The sequence below is a fragment of the Octopus bimaculoides genome, chromosome 6 (genome assembly GCF_046866305.1).
Source record: "Octopus bimaculoides isolate indiv1 chromosome 6, ASM4686630v1, whole genome shotgun sequence".
Lineage (NCBI taxonomy): Eukaryota > Metazoa > Mollusca > Cephalopoda > Octopoda > Octopodidae > Octopus > Octopus bimaculoides.
In genome coordinates this window covers 119,569,142-119,594,950 of record NC_142933.1, presented here as the reverse complement: position 1 = coordinate 119,594,950, position 25,809 = coordinate 119,569,142, and the positions used below count along the sequence as shown (strand labels likewise).

At 34.2% G+C, this 25,809-nt stretch overlaps 1 protein-coding gene across 6 annotated transcripts in view; it reads left to right on the top strand.

The window, feature by feature from the left end:
- Positions 1-22,820, top strand: part of LOC106873604 (thyrotroph embryonic factor) — a 111,123-nt gene extending 88,303 nt beyond the window's left edge. For 4 of the 6 annotated variants that reach the window (XM_089354520.1, XM_089354523.1, XM_089354521.1 and 1 more), the window contains exons 3-7: positions 11,961-12,212; positions 14,518-14,592; positions 16,964-17,101; positions 18,343-18,425; positions 19,993-22,820. In XM_089354520.1, coding sequence (XP_089210646.1) covers positions 11,961-12,212; positions 14,518-14,592; positions 16,964-17,101; positions 18,343-18,425; positions 19,993-20,262 — 818 coding nt within the window. In that variant the 3' untranslated portion in view covers positions 20,263-22,820. Of the gene's footprint in view, positions 1-2,219; positions 3,134-11,960; positions 12,213-14,517; positions 14,593-16,963; positions 17,102-18,342; positions 18,426-19,992 lie in introns of those variants that run through there. The other 2 variants (XM_014921042.3, XM_014921043.3) reach the window with 2 other exon arrangements.
- The last annotated feature ends 2,989 nt before the right edge of the window (positions 22,821-25,809 follow it).

The following is a 25,809-nucleotide window of genomic DNA, read 5'->3' as shown; positions in this document are numbered from 1 at the left end:
TTCATGTTTTAAAGCTGAAGTTGGATTTTGATCCCTATCACTGGAATTTTAATGTGTCTGAAATAGCCATGTCATTATTTTCATTGCTTAAGCCTGATCAATAATAGATACTACGTTTTTGGTGATTGTTTAGTTGGGGCAAAGAACATCTAGTTGTAAATAATTTTTACCAATAAGATATACAAATGTTTGAATGTACAGGTCTATTCAATGTGTATAGATTGATGTAGAAAAATGTGTGTGAAAAACATTGAAATGGAAGAAGGGAGCTGAAATTTATAATTTATTGAGAGGCATAAATATAAGCAGAGGCAATGCTGTATGGCTAAGAATCCTGCTTTGCAACTACATTGTGTCAGGCTCAGTCCCACTGCAGAGTTCCTTGGGCGTGTGTCTGCTACTATAGTCCCTGATTGACCAATGCCTTGTGAGTGTATTTGGTAGATGGAAGCTATGAGGAAGCTTGTCATTGTGTGTGTGTGTGTGTGTGGAATAGTTATCGCTAGAATGCCTTATGACTACTCAGTGAGGACTGATTTGTGGGGTTATATACACTAACTAACACAATGATTGTTACAGTAAAAAAGAAAACAAAAAAGAACCCATAGCTGTCACTCATAAACAAGTATGACCTAATAGCTTATAATATGATGTTTTCACTAATTGTTTTAGGTGACTCTATAATTGCCATCTGGCATAGACATCCTCTCAGCCCTCTCACTATCAGTAGAACATTTAGGATATGACAGTGGAGAGAGAAAGGGCTGGAACAATGTAAAATGGAGTGTCTTGCTCAAAGACACAGTTACTACCTACTCTAGGAATTGAACTCATGATTTTAGTCATGAGCCCTCTGCTCTAACAACTGCATTCATGTAGTAATTAGGGTAATATTACAAGAATTATATCATTATTATATACCATTCTACAGAGATGTGATTTATTCTTTATTTTTAATTTCTTCACTTATATAGATTAAACCTGGTGGCTAAATATTTTTAATATTTTCTTTGGAATTTTTTAAGTTCTTCATTAAACAGAAATTATTATTGCTCAAAGTATTGAATACTGGTTGGAAAAAACTCAGATAATTTCATAAATTGGGAAACACTTTGATTTTTATATGAATTATCAATGTAATGTAGTGAAATGAATGAATTATTCTTTAGCTTCCTAGCTACACAACATAGAATTGTTTCTGTGTTTTGATAGTTGTTTATGTTAGAAAAATCATTTCATAAAATATTTGAGAAAGTCTTTCAACTGGCAGAATTGTTATAGCGCCAGTGAAAATGCTTGGCATCTCTTCCAGACTCTTTACATTTGAATTCAAATGTCACCAAGGTCTACTTTGCTTTTCAAAACGTTCATGGTCAATAAAATAGGTACTATTTGAACATTGAGGGGGCAATGTAATTGACTATCCCCCCTACTCTCAAAATCACTGGTCTTCTGTCAAAATTAGAATTATTTTCAATTATTCCTTACACAAACATAAAACTCATATTTATATATTAAACTTTTCAAAAGTCATTAATAATGTTAGGAAAGAAAAATGGTATCAATCTGAAATTGATTTTGGTTCTGGTCTGCATGTAAAATCTTACTTCTTCCTCTGCTGTGCTTGATATGAGAAAACAAAAAAAAAAAAAAGCCATCTATACATGACGTTGACATGTACATGTCCAGTTATCCTGTTTTAATTGTATGAGGTATCTGGAAATAGTGCTTGATATTGGGCTTCCATAATTTTTAAGTAACCTAAGTCAATAGGCATTGAATTGTTTAGGAAAATTTAATTTACCTGGAAGCTGTGAGAAATCTTCTGCTAGCATCCTGAACATGGACACATCCAAAAAGTCATCTCTTTTGCTGCAGGAAATAAAAATTAAAAGAAAAAATGCTTTATTCCTTAACCATTCATATAATCTAAAAGGAAATTTGTATCCACTAATCTTAAACGAGATTTTTTTCGTATAGTCTTTTCTACATTTCATTATTAAAGATCTATCGTCGTATTTTAAAATTTACTCTCATTTCCTATTTTTAAAGAACTTCTTACCGTTCTCATCTTACTGATAACATTTTTACTGATTGTCTCTCCCTCTCTCTCTCTCTCTCTCTCTCTCTCTCTCTGTTGCTTATCCTCTTTTTTTCCTCCCCATTTTTGCATGTTTTGATGTGACTTTTCGCTTGTCTTCTCTTGACAGGTTGCGTCTCACTTGCCTAAAATAAAGCCGGAGACTATAGCATCTCATTAACTACTACACTGCCATTATGATGGTCTGTCGACAAATTATTTTCTCTGTCTTCTCTGAATCTTCAACAACTCCTTATGGACATTTCCATATTACTCTAGATCACCACTAGGTGGAACTACAAACTCACGAATTATCTCCCTTGGCATTTTCCTGTTGCCTTTATTAAATCTCTTTAATTTAAAAAAAAAAAATGAAAAAGATGTAAACTTCAACATATTTCCAAATTTTGACTGAAAAAAATGGGAAGATTCATCTAACATTTACCATGATATATTTACAAATGCATACAAATGGAAATAATTTGAAATTAAAATTTGGAACAAATTAAATAAAACGTCAAACAAGAAAAAAAAACAACCTGAAAACCTCCCGATTTCCCCAGTTTACACTCACCCCTGTCACATTTTAATTCCATGGGACTGATTTTTCACTGATTATTTTTGAAGTCTCGATTCAAAATCAGACTGAACCAACAGAAAAAAAGAAAAAAAGAAGTAAAAACACAAACAAACAAAATCCTGATTTGTTTAGAGTCATTGTCTCTTTGATTAAGATGTCTTCTTATAATTCTTGTGCTACATATACTCTTTTACAATCGTCTTTCCGATATGCAAAACCTCAATTACCGCTTGGGTCTTTCAATCATCAGAACTTTAATCATTCTTCAAACTATTCAACTGGTCAGTCGGCCATTCCGTCATCGATCTCAAAGTCTTTACCCCCAACCGCAAGCAGCAATAATGGCAATAACCACACATTTAACTGGCATTACCCGGTAAAGACGGACGGGACAGTCGCTCGGAGGAACTGCATGAGAGAGTCCCTTAATAGACATGGTACTACCTGCTATCCTGGGATTCGATCAACTATAGGTAGGTTCAACCACATAAAGGCCAATGTTAGTGCACCAAACTTTCAGAATATTGTCTTATCATCCAAACCCCATCTGTGTAGTAGCATCTACTTCCTATCATTTGTCTCTCTCTTTTAATTTATAATGAAGATAAATTTTCAGCTCTAACTCTTCCCTGATGTTCACTTGATGCTCACTGCTGACTTCCAACACATTTAGAAGATAGACTGATGTCCTTTTTGTATAGCTGTCTTTAATAGCATGTCTATCCACTACTGTAATGTTTACCAATCCATACCAAACCTCAGTAATCTATCGTCAATTCTATGTGTAGCTCTGTAAGCTGTATTGTTTCAATGTCAGTTATTCCATATAAAAAAAAAGAGAAACACATCAAAAAAGCAATAGTAATTGTCCAAATTTTTGTTCTTTCATACCATGCACCACTGCATTTCCAAGAATCTATTTTTAATTTGCTTGTCATTGGGAGAAAACTATTTTGCAAATTCATGCACTTTGTTCTTCTGTTTTGTATATTTTCAAGTTTAATTTTTTTTTTTTTTTTTTTTTTTTTTTTGTTAATCAGTTCTATACAGTTTTATTATCAAAACAGCAGAGAATCTTTCAGAAATTCCACATCTGAATGTCAGTTAAACCATTTAGTTGCTTCAATTGGTCGTTGAAAACATGGTATTGTTTGATTTGTTGGATGGGTAAAAAAAAATTACCCAGAATTAGTGTTAAGAAGACTTTTTTATTGTGTCCCATCTTAATTACAACAACATATTTTTGTTAGGTTATTTACTTTGGTGTTGTTCTTGTTGTAGTTGTTTAACCCTGAGCCAGCTCTGATTGAGCAGACCTGTTATCAAAGGTGTTCCAGCCAGAACCATCCTGTCTTTTTAGAGTTATTTAGGACTGCAATATCCAATATATTCTTCCCCATTTTCAAGAGGGTAATGTGCAATTTGAAACAGATTTGTTTGCTATTTCTAGCATTTTCAAGTGACCTAGTAGTGGTTTACTCATTGGTTCATCTGTTTTGTTTTTTTATTTTATTTTTGCTGTTTGTAGTGCCAAATTAAGGATATACTTCATTAAGGATTACTGTAAATCCTCTTAGGTTGTAAGTCTGTAGAATTTTTCTTTAGATCTGCAAGCAATATGAAATGTTATATTCCTCTGTGGTCCTACATAAAAGACACTGTTGCCATGGGTGACTGAATGGTAACCAATAAATAAAATTTGATTGACAATAGGGTATATATTGAATATATTTTTGATGATGTTGATGATGATGAGTAGTAGGAGGAGGAGAAGGAGTTGATGATAACCAGTGTTGATGGTAGGTAAGGATGAGGATGAGGATGATGATGATGATGATGAGGATGATGATGATGATGATGGTAAGTAATACTCATTTTTGTATTGGCTACTACCAAAAACTACACCTAGTGTAACTACATGATAAATAGTTTTAACAACAAAATGATTATACTGCTAAATCATTCGTACCAAAAGTTTGAGCTACTGTATCATTCGTACCAAAAAGAGTTGCCCTGTCAGTAGTCCAAAGGGGTACATCTGCCATGTCAATAATATTATCTAATGTGCTTCTTCCTTAATTAGTGTATCAGGATATAATTTGTGGGAGATTTTGGCTGTTATTTATAGCATGTCAGGTGACTATGTTGAGGCCTCCTCATCAGTTTTAAGTACTTCTAGTAGTGGCCATTATCATTTAACCCCAGGTCAGCCATGACTGAGCAGATCAAATGCATTTCAGCCATGACTATCCTCTTTATTTACCATGTTAGTGCGTGCATGTATGTACAGGGGAAATGTTTTGAATACAAGTAAAAGAAAATGACATTCAACACACTTGAATAACAGTTTGATTTGATTCCATGCATCTTTAAGTTTTGTAGGTTCATACATCAAACCTAACTCATAACGCCTGGCTCTGGGCCTGATGAATAAGGTTCAACGGATAAGCCTAGAAAACGTAAGTTGTAAGGAACCAAATCAAACTGTTATGAAATAAATCATATATATTTAAAGGCTCTGAGGAAGCTATAAAATGATACACAAGCACTCAGCTGAGTACATTGATTCTTATTGCAAAAACAGCTGTAAAACAATGAAGTTGGTTATGCGATTCCTGTCCCCTTGTCATTCAGTTAATTGATATGTATATATATATTTAACAACATCATTATTTAGTGTGCCTTTCCTTCTTTGAGATGGCCATTGCTGTAAGTAGCATTAACAATATAATATTATATGAGCTTTTTATTGACTTGCAGAACTGGGGTTCAATTCCTTTCAGAGAAGAAACGTCACCAGATTCATCTAGTGTCCATTTCCTACACCAGAAACCATAGATAAGCACTGTTTGTGATTTAAAAAGGATTATATTATTATTAGCCTCCTACAACATTGATGATGATGGTGGTGGATGCAGAATTTTTATGTATATGTCTATCCAAAGGTCATCATTGCTAATAAGGTGCTCTATCACTTCTAAACAGTTAATCTCATGGTTAATCTTGTATTACAAGATTTTGTGGTTATTTATATTGTGTGTGCACACGTGAGCATGTTTTTTTTTATTTTTTAAGTCTTATAGTACCATGTGAGGTAATGTATGTCAAATACATCAGTTGATCAGTAAGGAATTACAAAAAGGAACAAACGAGTTTGTTGATCAAGATTGCAGGCAATTTTGTGATAAACAGCTGATTAACCTATTTGTGTGTCTACATTTCTCAACAAATACTCTGACATTCTCTCTCCAATATCGAAATAACAATACTGAAGAGAGAGGGAAAGGGTAGGGGAGTAATCAGAGAAGCTGAGAGGGTAAGAATGTTGGTCAGAGAAGAGGAGTATTAGAGAGGGAGAGACAGAGAAAGCAAACTGGTCACAGGAGAAGATAAGGGTGTTACACAGAGAGAGAGAGAGAGAGAGAGAGAGGATAAAAATGTTGGTGAGAGAAGAGAGAGATACTAGAAAAGTAGGCAGTAAGGATATTGGTGAGATAGAGAGAATAAGAGTGGTATTGGAGAGTCAGGGAGGGAAAGAGGGTGAGTATGAGAAGAGAAATATTGGAGAAATAGAGAGGATAAAAAAAAGGTGGCTGGTCAGTGAAGAAGGCATTGGGAAGAGAGAGAGGGGGGAGAGGGGTGATAAGAGGAGAAGAGCATTTGGTAAATGGAGATTAATAAAAATGAATACCAGACTGGAATAAGTACTGTAATTGATATGGTTGACTGAAGTCTTTGAAGATGATCCTCCAGCATGGCTACAGTTCAATGATTTAAACAGTGAAGGAATAAAAGAAAACTAAATAAAGCCCTTCACTTTTGGTGTTTCAACTTGCAGTCTACTGTGGGGGTCTTGCTCTGCTCATTACCATGCATTATTTAGCCATGTGGGTTACATAACTTGTTGAGGAGCAGGGGTCATGCTGTACTCTTTATATATGCAATGTTTATCTTGCTGGGGTACCTTAAGTCCATTTTAGGGCCTTGTTGGACTTGTTATCATGCAGTGTTTAGTCATGGGACGGAGGGTTTAGACACAAGTGTATTGCAGTCGTTGCTGTACCCTTTCTCGTACAGTATTTAGCTATTTGGGGTTCATGGTATCAATCAGGATATATTACATATATCTTTTGTATTCCATATACTCTTGAATAATGGAAGCAGGCTGTAATAGCGAATGTAGGCAAAATTATTGTTTAGTCTCAGCTCAGCCGTGATTGAACAAGTCTTCAAGTGAAAAGAATTCCAGTTGTAAACCACTTGTCATTTTGTACAGAGTTGAGCAGAAATCATTTTGTATTGGGATTTCTCTCTAAATAAATAAATAAAATACAATTTTTATCCTGTATTTTGGTTGTGTATTTCTCCATGATTAATAGTAAAAAAGAAATCTCTCAGATTTCCATGAAATGCTTCTTACCAAAACAAAGTAAAATAAATTATAATTAAAAGTCATCTACCATATTTACTTGAGTACAGTGCAGTCTCTAATAGAAAGCAACCCAACACCCGTTTTTGGTACCTAAGTCTCATTAACATAAATGTGTGTGTGTGTGTGTGTCAAACCCATGCCAGTATGGAACACAGTTGCTAAATGATGATGATGATGATGATGATACACACATACACACTCTCATGTATATACATACACACATACCATTTCATTGTTTTAATGATCGTTTTACCATGCAGGTTAGACAGAATTTGTTGAAGTGAATTTTCAGTTGCTAGATGCCCTAGATATATACATACATATACACACACACACACACATATATATATACACATATATTACACTTACACTCTAGTATCATGCTGCTTTCTCCTAATTGTTTTGGCTTTGATGTTTTTTTTATTAAATTTCTTGCAGTAAACATGAGCGAATGGAGTATTTTCTTTTTATTAAATTGGAAAGTGACTTTTGCACATTCTTCTGCATCAAAGACTACATTGTCTAATGTGTCTTTCTGTTGTGAAAATAATAGATTGTGATTTGTGTGAATTTTGCAGCTCTTTTTAGCATGTCAGACACGACCATATATAGGTTTCTTTGTTAGTTTGTGGACAGGATGAAGTCACTTAATACACGGAAATTTTGACTGGTTGGGATTAACTACAGGTGACTGACTGCCAGGTGTATTTATTTTGGATTAACTGCAGGTTAATGACCACCAAATATAAGTATAATGGTGGCAGAGTCTGTAGAGTAGTCAACAGAATATTTTGCTGTATTTAGTCTCATTGCTTTACTATCTGAGTTCAAATCCCACCAATGTGGACTTTGTTTTTCAATCCTTCCAGGGGTCATAAAATAAAATACTAATCAAATACTGGGGACTTGAGCCTCAGAAAACATTGATAATGATAATTAATGGTGCTAGTAATATTATAAGACTGTTATTTGGTCTTAGTATTGAAAACATTTAACATTGTGTTAATATTTTATTTTTTTGTTTGAAGAGAAGTGTGTGTTTGATTTCTATGTCCAGCTGTAAACATTTTGAATACTTTTTTTTGTTTTTTGTAATCTTATTCTCCTCTGAAGACTGGTTGGTTTTCTGCCTTTTGTGTGACTCACTTCACTGCTATAAATATGTGATGTATGAAGAATGATAGATGAGTGAAGAAATATTACACAATGCTGGACCTTATAAAGAAGATGAAAAGACCATCACAAGTGGTGCACTGGAAAAGTGGACATAAAATAGAATTGTTATGATATTGATGATGATGATGAAGGTGGCAGCGGGACTCCATTATAAACGCTGCCTTCTGAGAAAAATTTTGTTTTGAGTTATGCATTTACTGTAAAAACTTTATTTCTTTTGTTTTGGTTTGGCCTGTGTGAAGGGTTATGCTTTTGATGTTTGCAGGCCTTGTTTAGTTAGTTCAAACCATTATTGTTTCAAGTGTATTGGTGCACCAATGATATCAGTTTCATCTTGTAGTCCTTATCATTAGGTATATGAAGTTGATGTGTGTGCGCATGCATGCCTTAGCCTGAGAGAGAAGGGTTGTAGCCATGACAGTTTTAAGGGAATCTGGGGTGAAGATTATCCCCAGACCAGAGAGCTGCTCATAATGCTTCAGTTAGAGTTTACTCCACTGAAGACATCTAGGATAATGGTGTTAAACCAGGAAATGCATTAAATCTACCCCACAAGAACAGAATCAGTCCTGCAAACATGCTTCCACAAGGTTTCACAAGGCTTTGGTCAATCTGAGGCTGTGTAGGAATTGTGCCTCAGGTGATCAGAGCCGAAACTTTGAAATTAAAGATGTAATTGTGGTGTATGTTACTTTGGATATAACATAATTTGGCCATTGTAAGAGTTTTATTAGAATAGATGGAGTAATACTAGAATTGTTGTGATGGCTTCAGAGAAGGAGAGAGGGGGGGTAACATTGAGATGGTAAAATGCCAGTTGATTTGAATCCTGAATGAGAGAAGGATTAAACCTGCATTTGTATTTGGGGAGGAGTTGAAATACTAAATTAAGACAAGAAATGAACTTCTTGATATTTGCAATTACTTTGATATGATCACCTGGATTTTGATGATGTGTATGCATTCATGCTTCCACATAAAAAAAAAGAATAAAATCAGATTATACATGTGAAAATATATCAAAAGGGTTAAACAGTAGAAATAATGAATGAGAAGGGGAATTAGAAGGGGAATGAGAAGGGGAATTAGAAAAGAATGGGAAAGACAATGTGTGAGTGAGATTTGTTATTCTTTGAAAATGTTTAATAGAAACCACAGTACCAGCGGTAGGGAGTTAGTATTTAAATCACTATACAGGTAACAACATGGCTGCAGAGAATAGGATGCATACCCCCCCCCCCCATTCTTTGTGGCATGGGATATGTAGGTAGTAGCTGTCTGTGGTTTTTGAGTTTGAATCCCATCAAAATTCACTTAGCCTTTCATTACTTTAAGGGTAACTAAAGTAAAAGACCAGACTGTTGGGTTGATGAAATTGTTAGAGGAATGGGTTAAATGCCTTTTGGTATTTCTATGGCTCTTTGCATTGTGTCCTTGGGATGGTAGACATAATTTGTCACTCACTGCTTAGCCCTTGCGTACTTTTAGTGGAGTTTACTCTGTTGTAAGCATTTGAGCCAGATCTCCAGTGAAAGGATAACTTCCTACTCTCCTCCCATGAAACTGAGGACCATTTAAAAATCATAAAGGGTCATAAGCACTGCTCTTCCCCCCCCCCCCAAAAAAAAAAATTATGTAATATGTAACATAATAGCACTAAGATGTTAGTACAGAATATTAACTCTTTGTAGACAAAACCTTATTGATGCTTCTACTCTAAAGAAAACTGGATCTAGGAGATGCCAAAACAGTAAGAATGCAGTTTTTAAAAAAATTTTGAATGAAATATCAGAATCTCAGACAATGAAAAAAGTATATAAATTCTTGAAAATATTTGGCTTTTTCTGGCCTAAAAATGGTGGTCAGTGGATTGTTCCAGTCATAGGTTAAGTAGCAGGGCCAGTTGATTTGTACTTTTATCTTTTAAACCATTTCTTCAAGTGAAAGTGGGTGGATAAAATACAAGATTTCATATTATTTCAAGCTTTGTATAAATTTCTGGAACCATTTTGTCTGATTGAGCAGTGAGAACAGTAACACATCCTTAATAGCAGAGTGCTACAGAATTCATGACCATTTTAGCATGAGACTTTATCATATTCCTTAATTCTGTCACTATTGAAAGTTCACAGGATTGCAGGCTTAATCCATGGACCCACTTTATTATTTGGCCCTTTGTGTGCTTGTAGTAGATCTTACTGTTATGAGATTTCAGGCCTTGCAGTTTGGGGATGACTCCTCCCTTTCTTCATTCCAATAATCTACTCTAAACCACATTAAAAAATATATATAAAATAGATATTTGAGTTCAATATGATTTTTCTGTATTGAATTCATACAAGTTTTATTACCAAACTCAGTACTTTTCAAAATCTTTTATTAATGTCTTGTTTAAATTGATTGTTTTTCAGGTTTTCTGTATTCCAATAGAAAATTTAATTTTTGATTTAGACAAAGTGACTGAACCTTAGTATAATCACCTGGCTGTATACATTTATTTGTCAGTACGAAGGGCATCAAGCTGTATTATCTAACAGTATTTAAATTAAGTTCATCCTTCTCTAGTCTCAGTTAAAATACCAGAGTATTAAACTGAATTTAGGTTCATCCTTTGGTGGTTTCGGTCAAAACTCACTGATTGATTTTCTTACAAAAGTACCAATAACATACATGAATTTATTCAATCAACTTTATCCTCTCTCCTTAAAATCTTGGCCCGATATCTAATCAATAGAAATTAATATTTAAGAAGAAGGAGAAAGCTTCAGGTACAAAACCTACCATAACGTTTATGGCTCCTTGAAATATTTAAGTGTTATGTAATTTCTGATCTTGTGTTAATCAAGGCAAAAATGATGTATGTTAAGATGTGATTAGTGTTCAGTTGTTATTAGTTTTTAATTAAAGCCATAATTAAAATTGGTTCTGAGACACAGGAGTGGTTGTGTGGTTGAGAAGTTTGTTTCTTAACCATGGGTCTTTGGATCAATCCCACTGTGCAACACCTTGGGCAAGTGTCTTCTGCTATAGACCTGGATCATCCAGTATCTTGTGAGGAAATTTGGTAGAAAGAAAGAGAAAGAAGCTCTGTATGCGTGAATGCTTCCAAGTGTCTTCTATAACCCTGGGCCATTCAATACCTTGTGAGAGAATTTGTTTGAAAGAAGCCCATCATGTGTGTGTGGGTGTGTATTGAGTGTCTACAATCTGTACTGAGCTACAGCTACAAACATTGACATCACTATTTTTAGATGGGTTGCTACCAGTGATGGTTGTTGACATTTCGTGTCAACTTTCAGCTCGTTGTTGGTGACAGGAAGATTATCCAGCTATAAAAATCCTGCCCCAAAAACCTCTTTGTCTAATCCATGCTAACATGGAAAATAGATGTTGAACAAACAAAATAGAAACCAACTTTTTGAAATAAGACCTGCTTTCACCTTTTGCAATACGTGCCACTGGCAGGTCTTCAGTTCCATGATATAAAACTTCACCATAGTGCCATCAGTTTATTCTTGTATGTGTATTGAGCAGATTTTCTTTGATTACAAAAATTGGTTACAGTCATTCAACGTTATCCTTTGATGGTTAATTGTTAGAAGATACTTATTTCTGCTTATTTTTGTCTTTGATATCAAACTCTTTATCAATTCATTATGATTTATTTATTCATTCTTTTGATTTATTTTCAGTAAAAGAAGAAAGTTCTAAATACAGTGATGATGAACAGAATAACTTGTCTGCGTTTCTGGGACCAAACCTTTGGGAGAAATCCAGTGGTGCTGATTTTAAACTGGAGTACATGGATCTTGATGAATTCCTAGTGGAGAATGGTATCCCTCTTGATCCGGTGAATGATTCATTAGACAGTAATGACAAAAATACTGCATCAGATGTTTCATTGGACAGTTTTGTACAGTCGCCTGAGCAAGTCAACTTCAAAGGTTTGTACTTGACTTATTTTTATACATCAAGTGTTCACATGTCTATTTATTTTGATTCACATTTTGTGAACAATAGCAACATTGATTATGGCCTGGAATTATATTAAAAGACATTTACCCAAGGTACTGCACAGTGGCATTGAACATGAAACCACATGCTTGCAATACAAGCTTCTTAACCACACAGCCATGACTGAGATTGTTCCAAATTGTTCTGTGTGTATTTATTTATATGTGAGAGAGACGTTTTTTGTTTGCTATTCCATAGATTTTTAGTTGGGTGAATTCTCCTTGAATTTTGAAGAAATAAGGAGGTCTTGTTTGTCTTTTAGTAACTTAATTAGTTAAAATTATAATTTGGTGGCATTATATTTCTGAATCCTTATAAATTTATTTTTTGTTGTTGAATAAATTGTTAATTTTTGCAATATATTCATATTTATCCATCATTAGAAATATATTCCTTCTGTTGATTTTACCTATTGTCATGTTTTCTTTTTTCTTTTTCTTTTTTTATTTTGAGTAATACAAATCTTGTTTAAATTTCATATAAAGTGTGTTTTCCTGCTGTATGTCTCTTCTATTTGACTTTCCTAACAGCAAAAACCACATCAGAAATAACGTGATTTCACACTAAAGAGTCAGTCTATTTCATGGGCGATAACTCTCATAAACTTTTCAAATTAAAGATAAACGCATTTAAGTTTATTTCTCTGCAACCGCCCGAATCTCACATGTTTGAGCCGAACTGCATACAAAATAATAATAGGGAAATCTTTATTCCTCTTTCTTATTCTTATCCCCAACATGCTTCAACCTGAACTCTGTCTCCCTCCCTCTCTTCTCTCCCCCCTCCCACCTCTCTCTGTTCTTCAACAGAATATTTTCTGGTGAATTTGTAGTTTCTTAACTTGGATGTTGGAGCCTTTTGGAAAGTACTAGGCATTAAGAGGGGTTGTGATTTTACCTATAAAGGAAATATTTAAACCAGGTATACAAAATACTTACATTTTAAACACATTTTCAAAAAAAAAATCTTTGTCAGGATAAAAAAATATGTAAGACATGGCATTATGAGTGAACAGAAACATGGCTGATGAGGTCCAAGATCCATTATAATTTCATAATGTAAAAGTCCTCACTTTCGTTAGTTTTTTCTATAAAAAGATTTAACAAAGGAGACATTAGTTCATGCAAATATCCATGAGACATTTACTTGAGGGGAGAATGTAAGAAAATGTCTCTCTCCCTTCCTCTTACTCTTTCCCTCTCCCCTCCCTCCTCTTCTCATCCCCCTCTCCCTGTGGATTGGATGGGATTCTTTGAGGCAAATTTTCTATCTTCATGTTGCTATCCCTTATCTGTTTCCAAGGCAACATTTCCCTATGACTGGACATGTTTACAACTAGCACATTGTGTCAAGGCAAGAAGACACTAATACATACACTTTTATATAGTTATATATACATATGACAGGTTTCTTTTCATTTTCCATCTACCAAATCCCCTCACAAGGCTTTGGTTGGCCCAGGGCTGTTGTAGTGGAAGACTTTGGCAGCTCTGTGCCATGTGGTGGGATTGAACCTGAAACCATGTGGTTTCTTGACTGCACAGCATGCCTGAATATTTATGTATGGATGAATGGATAGAGAGAGAGAGAGAGAGAGAGAGAGAGAGAGAGAGAGAGAGAGAGAGAGAGATAGAGGGGGTGATGCAGATAAACATGCTTGGATTTGATATATAAAATCTACATACATATATATACACATATATAGGAATATATATCAAGAGATACAATCAAAAACTGAAAATAATTCAGAAGATAAACAGTCATGTATAAGCATATTGATATTTATAGATTTGCAAAAGACATTTACATGGAGTACAAACTATACAGAAAACAAAAGTGGAGAAAGTAAAGTCATTCAAGCCCGACAGCTGTTTCTGGCAGCTTGGAATTATGTAATAGCTGTAATGTTCATAATGGTGGATGTAGTGTGCAAAAAATCTAGGATATATGTGTATTACACACGTACTGAAGGAAATCCTAATCCTCCCCCTTCTCTAAACACTGTGCTCCCTTTATGTCCACCCCCCCACCCCCATGAACTCACTCTCCACCCAGAGAGCACTACCACTCTGGTTAAGAACCACCAGTCTAATGATATAGTCATAAAAAAAAATTAATTTATCTCTGAGAAATAAACATCTATGCTTCTATGTCTAGAATCATCAGCTGTTTCTCCTTCACTCTCAACATTTCATTATAAATATATATTTGCATTTTTTTCTTCCTTTTCTTCAGTCAAAGAAGAGGATCTTCACAGCATTTCCTCAGACTCTACCGCTTACAAACAAGATGACAATGACTTAATACCAGGTGAGCCCCCCTATTCTGATGGTAATGTGCATGATGTTTCTTCTTGGTTTAGTGAAATTCTTGTCAAAAGAATGTTCTTCTTCACTTAATGCTGTCTTCATGTCAGCTAAGCAGTAATAATGAACTGAGTTCGCCAATTCAGGTGGACAGGTATTTTTTTTTACCTTATACAATGGGTTTGTATGAAGACTGATACTTTTAGTGTTCCTTTTGGATTATTGCAAGTCAGCAACTGTAGAAAAAATATGAGCAAGGAGGGAGTTCTAGGAAACTGAAGCTCTGGGAAGAAAGGGTTGAGTTTATTGATTGATGCAGAACCTTAGGATGGGATTGGCTACAACACAGATGATAAAAAGGGAGGGAAAATGAGGGGATCAGGAATGGCCGAATGGAAGTGGCAATGAGGCCTGCCAGCTGAGAAGCAGAGGCCATTATAGTAGTAGTAGTAGTAGTAGTAGTAGTAGTAGTAGTAGTAGAAAGTAGAGGAGACAGAGTCTATTTATTTACTGAGTGAGTCTAAGATTTTTATACTATTTTATTTTAATCTTTGTCTGAAGAAATAGAGCAGAGCCAGAAACCACTTTTGATTCTCTGAGAAAATAAGTTGGGTGTTTATGCTTAATGGTGAAAATTAATTACATATTAATGTCCAACTGATGCCAGTGTGGAACATAGACATTAAATGATGATGACAACGATGACAGTGTTTTTTTTAAAATGGAAACATTGTTAGGGAGAAGGTGAGTTTCTCCATAATTCAGCTCTCAGAAAGTGAGGTTTGGCAAAAGTACCTTTTTTATCTTTAAGCTAGGAGGGAAGGCATTGCCATGATCCATTGCAGAGCCCCCAAGACTGGTGGGAATGGGTAAGGCACCCTCTAGAGACCTAGCTTGATTACTTTTGATAGAATGAACTTCACAAAAGGTATCCAAAGAACCAGTAAATGACATTAAACTGGATAATAGAGTAATCCTTTAACATTCAGATTACTCTGTTGATTGTAATTTATATTTATTAAGATTTTGATGATATGACTGTTTATTTTTAGGATAATATTGTAGGGTAGGTGTGAAAGGCTGAATCTGGCCAATTTAAACATAAAACAGATAGAATATTTGGGTTGGATATGGCCAGTTTGAATGCTAAAGGGTTAAGTCATCTACCTAGGAAGGCTACAGTTGAATTGAATACAAAGAACCAGAATGCAAGGCATTCAGCCTGACATTCTTACAGAATTGCCAGTCTATCACACTCTTGTTTGGTTCTATTTTATCAACTTAATATGGGGTTTGTCTGGAGGGCAATGATCAGCAATGATAACAGAATGAGAAGAGGTAAGTGCCTCCTCTATGTCTGACAAAGAACATTATACTGTTGGATGAGCACAGACTTTTGTAAAAGCAAGGTAAAAGATAAAAGAGAGGCACCACCTTACTCAGAGTTTATAGTTTTACAATGATTAAGGATTTAAAACATTTAAGCATACAAGTTTCTCTTGGATGCAGTCATGAATGTTTGTGTATTTGTATGATGGTGTGTGTGTGTGTGTATTAAGTCTACAGTGATTAAGTACAAGTTTAAAAACATCAAATACTGACACCATAAATGGTTGTGATTGTTCAAACACTTCTATTGTTAGATGACATGAAAAAAACAAAAGACTTCATCAATATTAAGTAACTAACCCTCTACTATTCAAGTAAAATAATTTCTTCCATAGGCTGTTTCTATTGTTTGTTGATGTTTTTTCTTCTTTGCATTGAATCCTTTTAATATCAGCCCATCTGAGACCACCACTCCACTTGATTCTATCATAAAAAAAAAAAGAGATAACATCTCATTTGAAATCATTCATGTTTAAAGTCCCACTCTAATTTTATATAAGACTCTTGTTCTAAGTCATATCCAAATATCAACAACAACAAAGTTAGTTTACTTTATTAAACCCCTCAACCTCGCTCTAAATTCTTGATTATTTTCATTAAAATACACAGACAATGTATTTCATGAGATATATAGTCACAAAATAGCTAATGAGTGGCATAACTATTTATAATGAGTAGCATAGAATGTGTTAAAGAGAATCATGTGAAGGCTGTAGTTTTTTGCGTTCTTGTGTTAGTCATTTCTGAGTCATTCTATGAGGAATATATTTTTTTATCAAATAATCAAATATTTAAACTTGTCTTGTCGCCAGCTGAGTGTATATTTTTAAAGGTTTTTGAACTCAAATCCAAGCCAACCAATGACGTGTCGGTGTCCACTGGTACTACACTGGCCTACATTAGTGTCCTCATTCTGTTTGATTTATTCAATTGTCAGCAGATTAATATGCTGAGCTGTTACACATTTTACATTCGGTTCTTTGTAGAAGATGATGATCAAGAAGATGAGGAGGATGAGGATGAGGATGATGATGATGATGATGAGGATGAGGATGATGATGATGATAGTAATTGTAATTCTGATGTATTTGAGCCACCAAAACCTGGCAGATCTCAGGTTCCAGGTAAAAATAAATTCTTTTTCCTTGTGTATGTTAATTTTATTTGAAAAGGAATATCTCAGTGGCAAAAATCTTCTAAGAAATCTTGGAATCAAACTCTAGAACTGTCTCCAGATAGAAACAGAGATTCCTTGAAATCATTCAAGATGATTTTCCAACTGCTTATTTTATTCCTCACAGTTTTGATATCTTTAAGCCCAGAATTTTTAGTTACTCTTTCGTAAATCCCAACATATGATTTGTCTTTCCACAATCTGCCTCTTTAGATTGTTTTATTCGTGTTTTCCGTATATCTCATGGTACTGTGCTCCTTGAAAGTTCCTCTTTTGGTCACAAACCTGGCCAAAGCCTTTCATAGAGGACCAACAGTTGTCTATGCATGCAAATTTCTTATTTTCATGCCACCAGTATCATCTAAGGGAAAGGCAAGGGCCAGTACAACTTGTCACCAGTGTCATTGCAGTTGGTGCCGTGAATACCCAAAGATCCAGAACTGATATTGGTATTCTAACAGAACTGGTGTTTTTGCTATTCATCTTGAAAGGTTGAAAGGAAATCTTAACCTTGGAGCAATCTGAACTAGAGATGCAACGATCCAGAACTAAGACTGCATGTTATTCCTCTGCATTTCATTGTAAAATATTAAAGAAGTGTGGATTTAAATGTTAACAGCAAGCTATATTTTACACTACCATTCCTGAAACAACTAAATATTGCCACACATTTCATCATCGTCATCATCTTCATTCACAAACAACTGAATACCAAATGCAAACTATGTTAGAGGATAGCTTAGAAAATATCTATTGACAGGTGAATAAATTTAACAGGAAGAAGGTTATTAGTGCACACCATCATTATGTGTTCATTTTCTGTGCTGACATGGGTTGGAGAACCACGTCTTGCACATGCAATTTCAATTTTGGCTTGGTTTCTATGGCTAGATGTCCTTCCAAACAGCAACCACTTTATAGAGTGTATTGCATGCATTTTATCATGGCATTAGCACTAGAGAGGTTATCATATCATTAATGAGATTAAAAGGTCCTCTTAATCCCACACCTCCAATCATTCAGCAATTACTTTGCAGGTTATCCTCAGTGGATTTATAGAGGTACCTACACTAGATATACACAAATGCATCACGATTATTAACAACAGATTAACTTTTTACCTTATCAATACCAGGACAGTTGAATATATTGATATATGTTAATTATTTAATGATTTTCTTTAAATTTCAGGTAAAAACGGTTTTGACCCTGCTAAGCGAAAATTCTCATCAGATGAACTGAAGCCTCAACCACTTGTCAAAAAATCTAAGAAAGTAAGTTGACCTTTTCATATTCACATTTTTGTAGGTTTTAGGGTGGTGGTGGATTGGTAGAGTGTTGGACAAAATGCCTTACAGTATTTTCTCCATCTACTGTTCACACAGTAAAGTGGTTAGCTACATTAGCAGGGACAGTGTACGGTACTGAGGTACCTCTAATTCTGATAGTTAGTCACTTCAGAAAATGCTCCCAGTTTACTCTGTTAAGTGGTTGACATTAAGAAGGGCATCCAGCCTTAGAAACCAAACTAGATAACATATATAAGCATCTAGTCTTTAGGAACAATAGTTCCCAGTGCTAATTCAAACTGTCATGGTCTGTCCAACCCTTGCCAGTATGGAAGGCAGATGCAAAATAATGCTAATAATGATAACTCCACTGTCACCAAGGACAGATGGTTTTAATTTTGATATAAAATAGGCATTTTTTGTCATGAATCCAGAGATAGGTACATTAATACTGAAAAATGTTAAACAGTTCTGCTCGAGTTTCATTGCTTCATGTACACATCTTTCAGTAAAATCAATATGTATAAAATGTCCAAATTTGTCTTTGTGGTAACATTTGTATCACAAGTCCGACCTTAAAATGTTTTCCAAATAAAGTGGAACCTCGTAGTCAGTATATCTTTTATATATCATATTTTTTTATCACACATTAAACAAGCAATTTTATTAGTAAGCTTAAACTAAGTCACATAAATCATTTAGTAATCTAATCCATTCATCCTGGTATAACGATAAATGAAATTTCTTGAAACAGATGTAAGGTAGACGTGAGGAAGACGCTTTTCCTATTAATTACACTTACTATAGATGTACAGTCTCCTCTCTCTGCCTTTTTCATCAGTGTAATAATGGCTTCTGCTTCTTGGAGCTGAAGTTATTATAAATATTATATTACACCACCTCCACTGAAGCACCATGTCTGTCCAGAACCTCCAGCTCTCTCTCTAATTCTCTCCCTACTCATTTTTACCATTAGTGTTGATTTACAAAGTTTCTAAAAGAACATGACATCAATCTCACTGATCTGGGAGGGCCAACGAAGGCTTTAGGTACTGTCCCTTCATCCAGATCCAGTAATAATCATTATTATTATCATCATTTATTGTCCATATTCCATGCTGGCCTGGGTTAGATGGTTTAACAGGATTCAGTAAGCCATAGGGACGGAGTGTGCTCCAGTGACTGCTTTGGCATGGTTTCTACAGCTGGATGCTCTTCCTGACACCAACTACTTTACAGTGTGCTTTTTTTGCATCACCAGCACTATCGAGGTTGCCACCGAGGGAGAGTGAGTCAGCTTTATGCCACACGGATGAGGGGTTAAAGTATATGCGGCAGCAGAGAAGAAGTAGCTCATATTTTATCCACCTTGTCATTCAACTTTTATTGATTTATAAGTCTCATAGTTAAGTATATCATTGAGTTTTGTATTCTTTTATGCTTTTGGTGGTTTCAACCAGTTGACTGTAGTCACATTGGGGCACCACCTTTTATGTACAGACAATTTTGTTTTGCATTTAATTTAAGATTTTCTTTTTATTATTCCTTTTAGATATTTGTACCTCTTGACAGAAAAGATGAAAAATATTGGGCACGGCGCAAAAAGAACAACATTGCTGCAAAACGGTCTCGTGACGCACGCCGTGTGAAGGAGAATCAAATTGCATTGAGAGCCAACTTTCTGGAAAGTGAGAACCAAAACTTGCGAGAGAAAATGGCTAAAGTTCTCAAGGATATGTCTCAGATCAAGAAAGAGAAAGATACTCTTAAAAGTGACAATGATTTCCTGCGAAAACAACTGAGCAAGTACAGTTGTCAGTAATAAGACCAAAAAACAAACATGTAATTGTGTAGCATTATAAATTTTTATGGATCCTGATGGGCAGGTTTCATTATCCTAATCTGTCAGAAATTGTAGAGATTTGGGGGAATTGTTTTTTTTTTTTTTCTTATTTTCTCTCGGTGAGATTTTCCAAACATTGGTCACATAATTCTACACACATTATATCAATTTCATTTCTCACAAACTTGAACATGTAGCTTTTATAAAGTGGCATGAACATATTATGACTAGTGTTATAAAAAAAGAAAAGAAACAGAAAAGAGAGCATTTCTACCTGGCATGTATGGGTTAATCACATTCAGTTTTACAATATTAAATATTTTAAACTTTCTTTAAAAATAACTCATCAAATATTTAGAGAGGAATTCAGAAAGAACGACAAATGTGGATGCACATAGACATACGCATACAAAGAAATACATGCACACACACACATACGTATATATATATATAATGCTTCAACAGAAATATTGATGTTTAAGCTGAAAATAAAGTCCATCATTTGCTTGTAATAAACATTGATTTCTTGTGTAGGCAAAAACATGGGTATGGGTGGATGGGTGTTGTTATAACAAATTGACTTTCATGCCTTTTTTCAAGGGGGTTGAGACAAACAGTGTGAAAAGTATCTACAACTGGAAATTAAAACCAGATTGCTGATGAAAAAAAAAACATTAATCCATACATAATAATTCTTATTAATATGTTCGTTTCTTGCCATTTTATGTCAATCTCTATTGACTGCCCAGTCATTGGGTCAGTGTTTCCAGCATTGTTGAGACTAACATTTATTGCTTCTGCATAAAAAAAAAAGACAAAATCTTTTTTCTCATCAGAAATTATTAACGACATTTTATTAAGTATTTCTTCATTTATTATTTTTTTTTTTCCATTCAAATTTTGTTTCCACTCCATTTTATTGAAATCGGTATTTTTTATATTTTATTTTTCTCAATGCATGACTTAGAACTAATTCATTGGAGTTCACTCCATATTGAATGCTGCTGGAAGTATTTGAAAAAAATATTTTTTTTACTCTTGTTGACCTTACAGATTATACTAATAAATTAATTTAGACTGTTTTACTCAGCTCTCAATTTAGTTTTCTAGTACAAAGTGCTCTTTTAAATGTTTGCCTTTTCATATAAGAAGGAGGTAGCAGGTTAGTGGTACGATGTGATAGACTGCTATTTGTTAGCTTACATTGTCTACAATGTCTGCTTTATTAGCTACGATTAATAATGATGCAGCAGAGAAGAACTTCAGTTTTTTCATTTACTTCTCTTAAGAACTGCCAGTGCATGCAGTAGTCTCTTTCTTTCATTTGTTAAGAAATGGCTTGTAGTTGTCTTTTGCTTGGTTCTCATACTAGAGCAGTACTTTTCAACCTTTTAAGAATGGCAACACAATGTTATTTCACTAAAAATGAAATCACACACACACACTATATATATATATATATATATATGTAGTTAAACATTCTTTAGCCATTTAGCAGGAAAATATTTGGGCTTGCATGTAAGCGTGAACATGTACAGTCAAACTATTTTAATTGAAATCTTCAAATCTGAAAAATGAGACAAAATGTTCTGACGTCAGCTGATTTCACAAGGATAGACTGCTTGGAAAGCACTGTTTCTACACTTTGGATGACAATAAGCCAACCAGGATCAGATATTAGTTCTTTAAATTATTATTTAAAATTTTTTTTCATCAAATGCTTCTCTCAATGCTGTCAGATGTCGACATTATTCTCAGGTATTTCCTTATTGTAAACAATGGAAAATCCACTGAAAAAAATAAATATATATATATAAAGAGAGATATATACGTTTTTAATTTCATGGCATCAACCATTAGTTTGAAGAAATACTAACTCATTTACTACCTAGCTCTCCTCATTTTTAGGCTTTGGCATGTTCCCCTGCCCCATCCTACCTCCATAACTCATTTCACTACTATCTCTGTACCCAACAGCCATGACATGTATTATGTGCACAATGTGAAAACATGAAAAAAAAAAAAAAGCAACAAATGTTTCTATATCGAATATCCCACATCTTGTGCATAATATATTTACTAACTTATCTTACAGATATATAGAAATTCATCTTAAAATACCTGTACACTAACAAAACATCTTTTCATATTTCCTTTAAATATATATATATGTACATATATATATCTCATATTGTATATCTATATATCATATATATATATGATAAATTCATTAGTCTCATTTGCATTTAAAATCTATAAAATATTTGACACTTTTTTTCCCCTAATTTGATTTCTGCATGAAGTTTTAGTATTTTAATTCTTATCTTTTCCTCCGTCTTTTGTAGTTTTGACATATTTAATATATAGACTGGAGGAGTCTTTCATAGCTCTGTGATTTTACTCAACTGCCATTTTTCTTGTAGAGACTCTTAATCACAAATGAACTTCTGGATAATTTTTTTTCTCTTGTTAGTTCAAATGTTTTGATGCTTTTATACTTCAGCCATTGTAAATAAAATTGTTTTAAATTGCTAAAATTTGTTTTAATATTTCTGCTAATGATAATTCCTAATTTTGGTTCAAGGTCAGAAATTTGGACAGCAGGGAAAATATAGTAAATTGCTTATTGAGTTTTTTTTAATGATAACTTAAATATATATCTATTGTTTATGTCCTAAGAATTTGGAAAGAGATGTGAAGTAAATTGCTTTTAACCCTTAAACACTGCATTTCCTTTGCTTCTGCCCTGAATGGTGACATGATGCACCTACAGCATGCTAAGGGTTAACTGTGAAATTCAAAGTAGATTAAGCATGTAAATATTAGGGTTAAAAAGGATCCTCTTGGATGGAAAAACTAGGCTGCTGCTCATGGGACTCCAACCCACATTTTCTACAAACATGACAGATGTTCATCGTATCAGATCTCTCCATCCATTTTAAAAGCTTTTTTTATTCGGAGCAAGAATTGTATATTGCTTACATCGTAAGAATCTGTTATTTATTCTTATATAAACTGATAGTCCTGTGTATATTTTAATCTGTAACTAACGAACAATTTAAAAACACTGAACAGAAAAGTGAATTTTAATTTGAAGATACTCAGTGACTTGCAGAACCAGTGAGGTGTCAACCCAAAGGCTTTGGGGTATGTGATGTGGTTCTTTATGTTCTATGTTGGTGGTGTCAATTTGGCTCTTCGTGCTTCTGGAAATCCAATTCCGTATATTACTGCTATTTGTTTATTCAACATTGAACAGAAGAAATAAACAATTGACCTTGATAGTTATGGCTGCAAGTTTATATCCTAAGTAATTGTTTCTAAGAAAGGCACAAGGACTGGAATTTGTCGTTGACTGTCAAAATGTAAGGCAAGGTAAATTATCTCCCTTTGCTTTCTGAAAATGAAGACTCTTCAACTATTACGCAGCATCTTCCTCTCTTAAGATGGGTTATCACATTCACTGATCATAAATTGATTTCAGGAATCAATTTATTACCAGTGCAATTTCAGGATTGCTTAAACTCTTTTCAATTCACTCAACCAAACTCAGAAATTGTTTCATTTTACTAAATACATGATTTGAAGATTGATGAAGGCTCTTAAAGTTAGTGATTCAAAATGGAACTTAGTAAGGAAAACAGTAGTACATGAAGACAAAACATTTTGTTAATTACTTAACCCTTTAGCATTCAGACTACTCTGTCAAATGTAATGCTTATTTATTCACGTAGTTTTGAATTAATTGCATGTCTTGTAGCTCCATAATTTCGATGGATGTGTCAAATCTGGCAGGTTTGAGCACAAAACAGGTACAATATTTAGGCTGGTTTAATGACTTGTAGGAACACTGTATTTCGTTATGCAGCCACAATACATTACAAAGTATATTAAATGCTGTGTTAGCAGTGTTGTTAAATCACTTGCTACGGTTATCTCTACGGATTTTTTTATAGAAATAATAACCAGCACTGATTTGTTACGTTTTGTATCCTATAAAGCGTTTAATATATTTTGTAGTATATCATGGTTGCATAAATAAATATGGTGTCCCTACAAGTCATAAATATGTGCGTACCAGCTGCTAGGAATGTGTTCAATATGTAAAATTGGTATATCCATGTTACACTGTTATATTTGGTGGCTGTTTAAGCATTGCGGTTGTAGATGTTTAACGGCTTGGATGTGGAGCTGAAGGAACAAGAACTTGAAATATAGCATAGACACCCATTCTTCCATTGCATTGTTGTTTACATTAAACATATTTGGATATGAAACCTAACAAATCAGCAGTGGCTATAATTTCTACAGAAAATTTGTTGTGATAACCTTAACAAAAACGGCTGCTTTAAATGCTAAAAGGTCAGTAAGTACTAGAGAACTGCTGATGTCAAAAAGCCTGATAATAATCCTTTCTACAAAAGGTCTGAAATTTTTTTTGTAAGGGTTAGTCAATTACATCAACCCCAGGGCTCAATTGGTATTTATTTTATTGACCTTGAAAAAAAGAATCTGGTAGACAGAAAATGCAAGAAGCTTATAAAAGTGTGTGTGCATATGCCTACACATCAATGTTTAGATATTTCATGCTCTCCACCCAAACCAATATCAGTGTGGAAAAATGGATGTTAAACTTTCCTCTTGGAAACTGGAAGGTAGATATCAAATGGTAGAAATCTTGTCTTGTAATTCAGACAGCTCAAGTATCAATTCCAGAACACAGATATTACAAGAGATTATCCAAGAAGTTCCTTGATGCCAAGTGGATTGCACCAAAATTCTGTCCAGGGCAAGAATTTAGAAGCTTTGTTACACTCATACAAATAACATTTCCACCTTACTGGGGTGTTACAGAAACAATATTCAAGTCTAAAGAAAAATTGTTGATCCAAATATCTTGTCCCTAGTTAGAATGCTACTGGCATTTGACCAACTTTACAATTTCATAGTCTAATACCATTATAGTGATAGATGACAACACTTTGCATGACTAGCTTTATAATATCTCTACTTGGATGTTAACCAACCAACAAATAATATGCAATGATTTTCTACTCACCACTGTGATCCTTGTAAAGTTGCTTTAACCCTTAATAGGCCAAAAGTACATTAAAGTCATTAAGTTCAACACCTGCTATTCTGTTTCAGTGAAAGAACTTCCCACATTTTAAAATCCTCTGAATATTGCTCTTTTGATAAACTTAAGATCCTTAACTTTAAATTCAATTTTTTACAAATATTCCTACATGTTGACAGTGATAATACTTCACATAAAATATTGCTTTTATTATACTAGCCTGGCTGAGCTGGTTCAGAAATGCAATAACTTTCCATGTAGTTCTTCTGCATGCTTTGTAAGTGGTGGTTGGCTACCCGTCCTTCCTTCACAGCCAACTATTCTACGCTAGAATAAATAAAATGTTTCTCAGTAACATTCATCACTTTCTTCATCACTTAAATGTAGGCTATGAAATTGACATCTCACACAGTGGCAGATGTGGCTGCGTAGTTAAACTCAGATTTGGG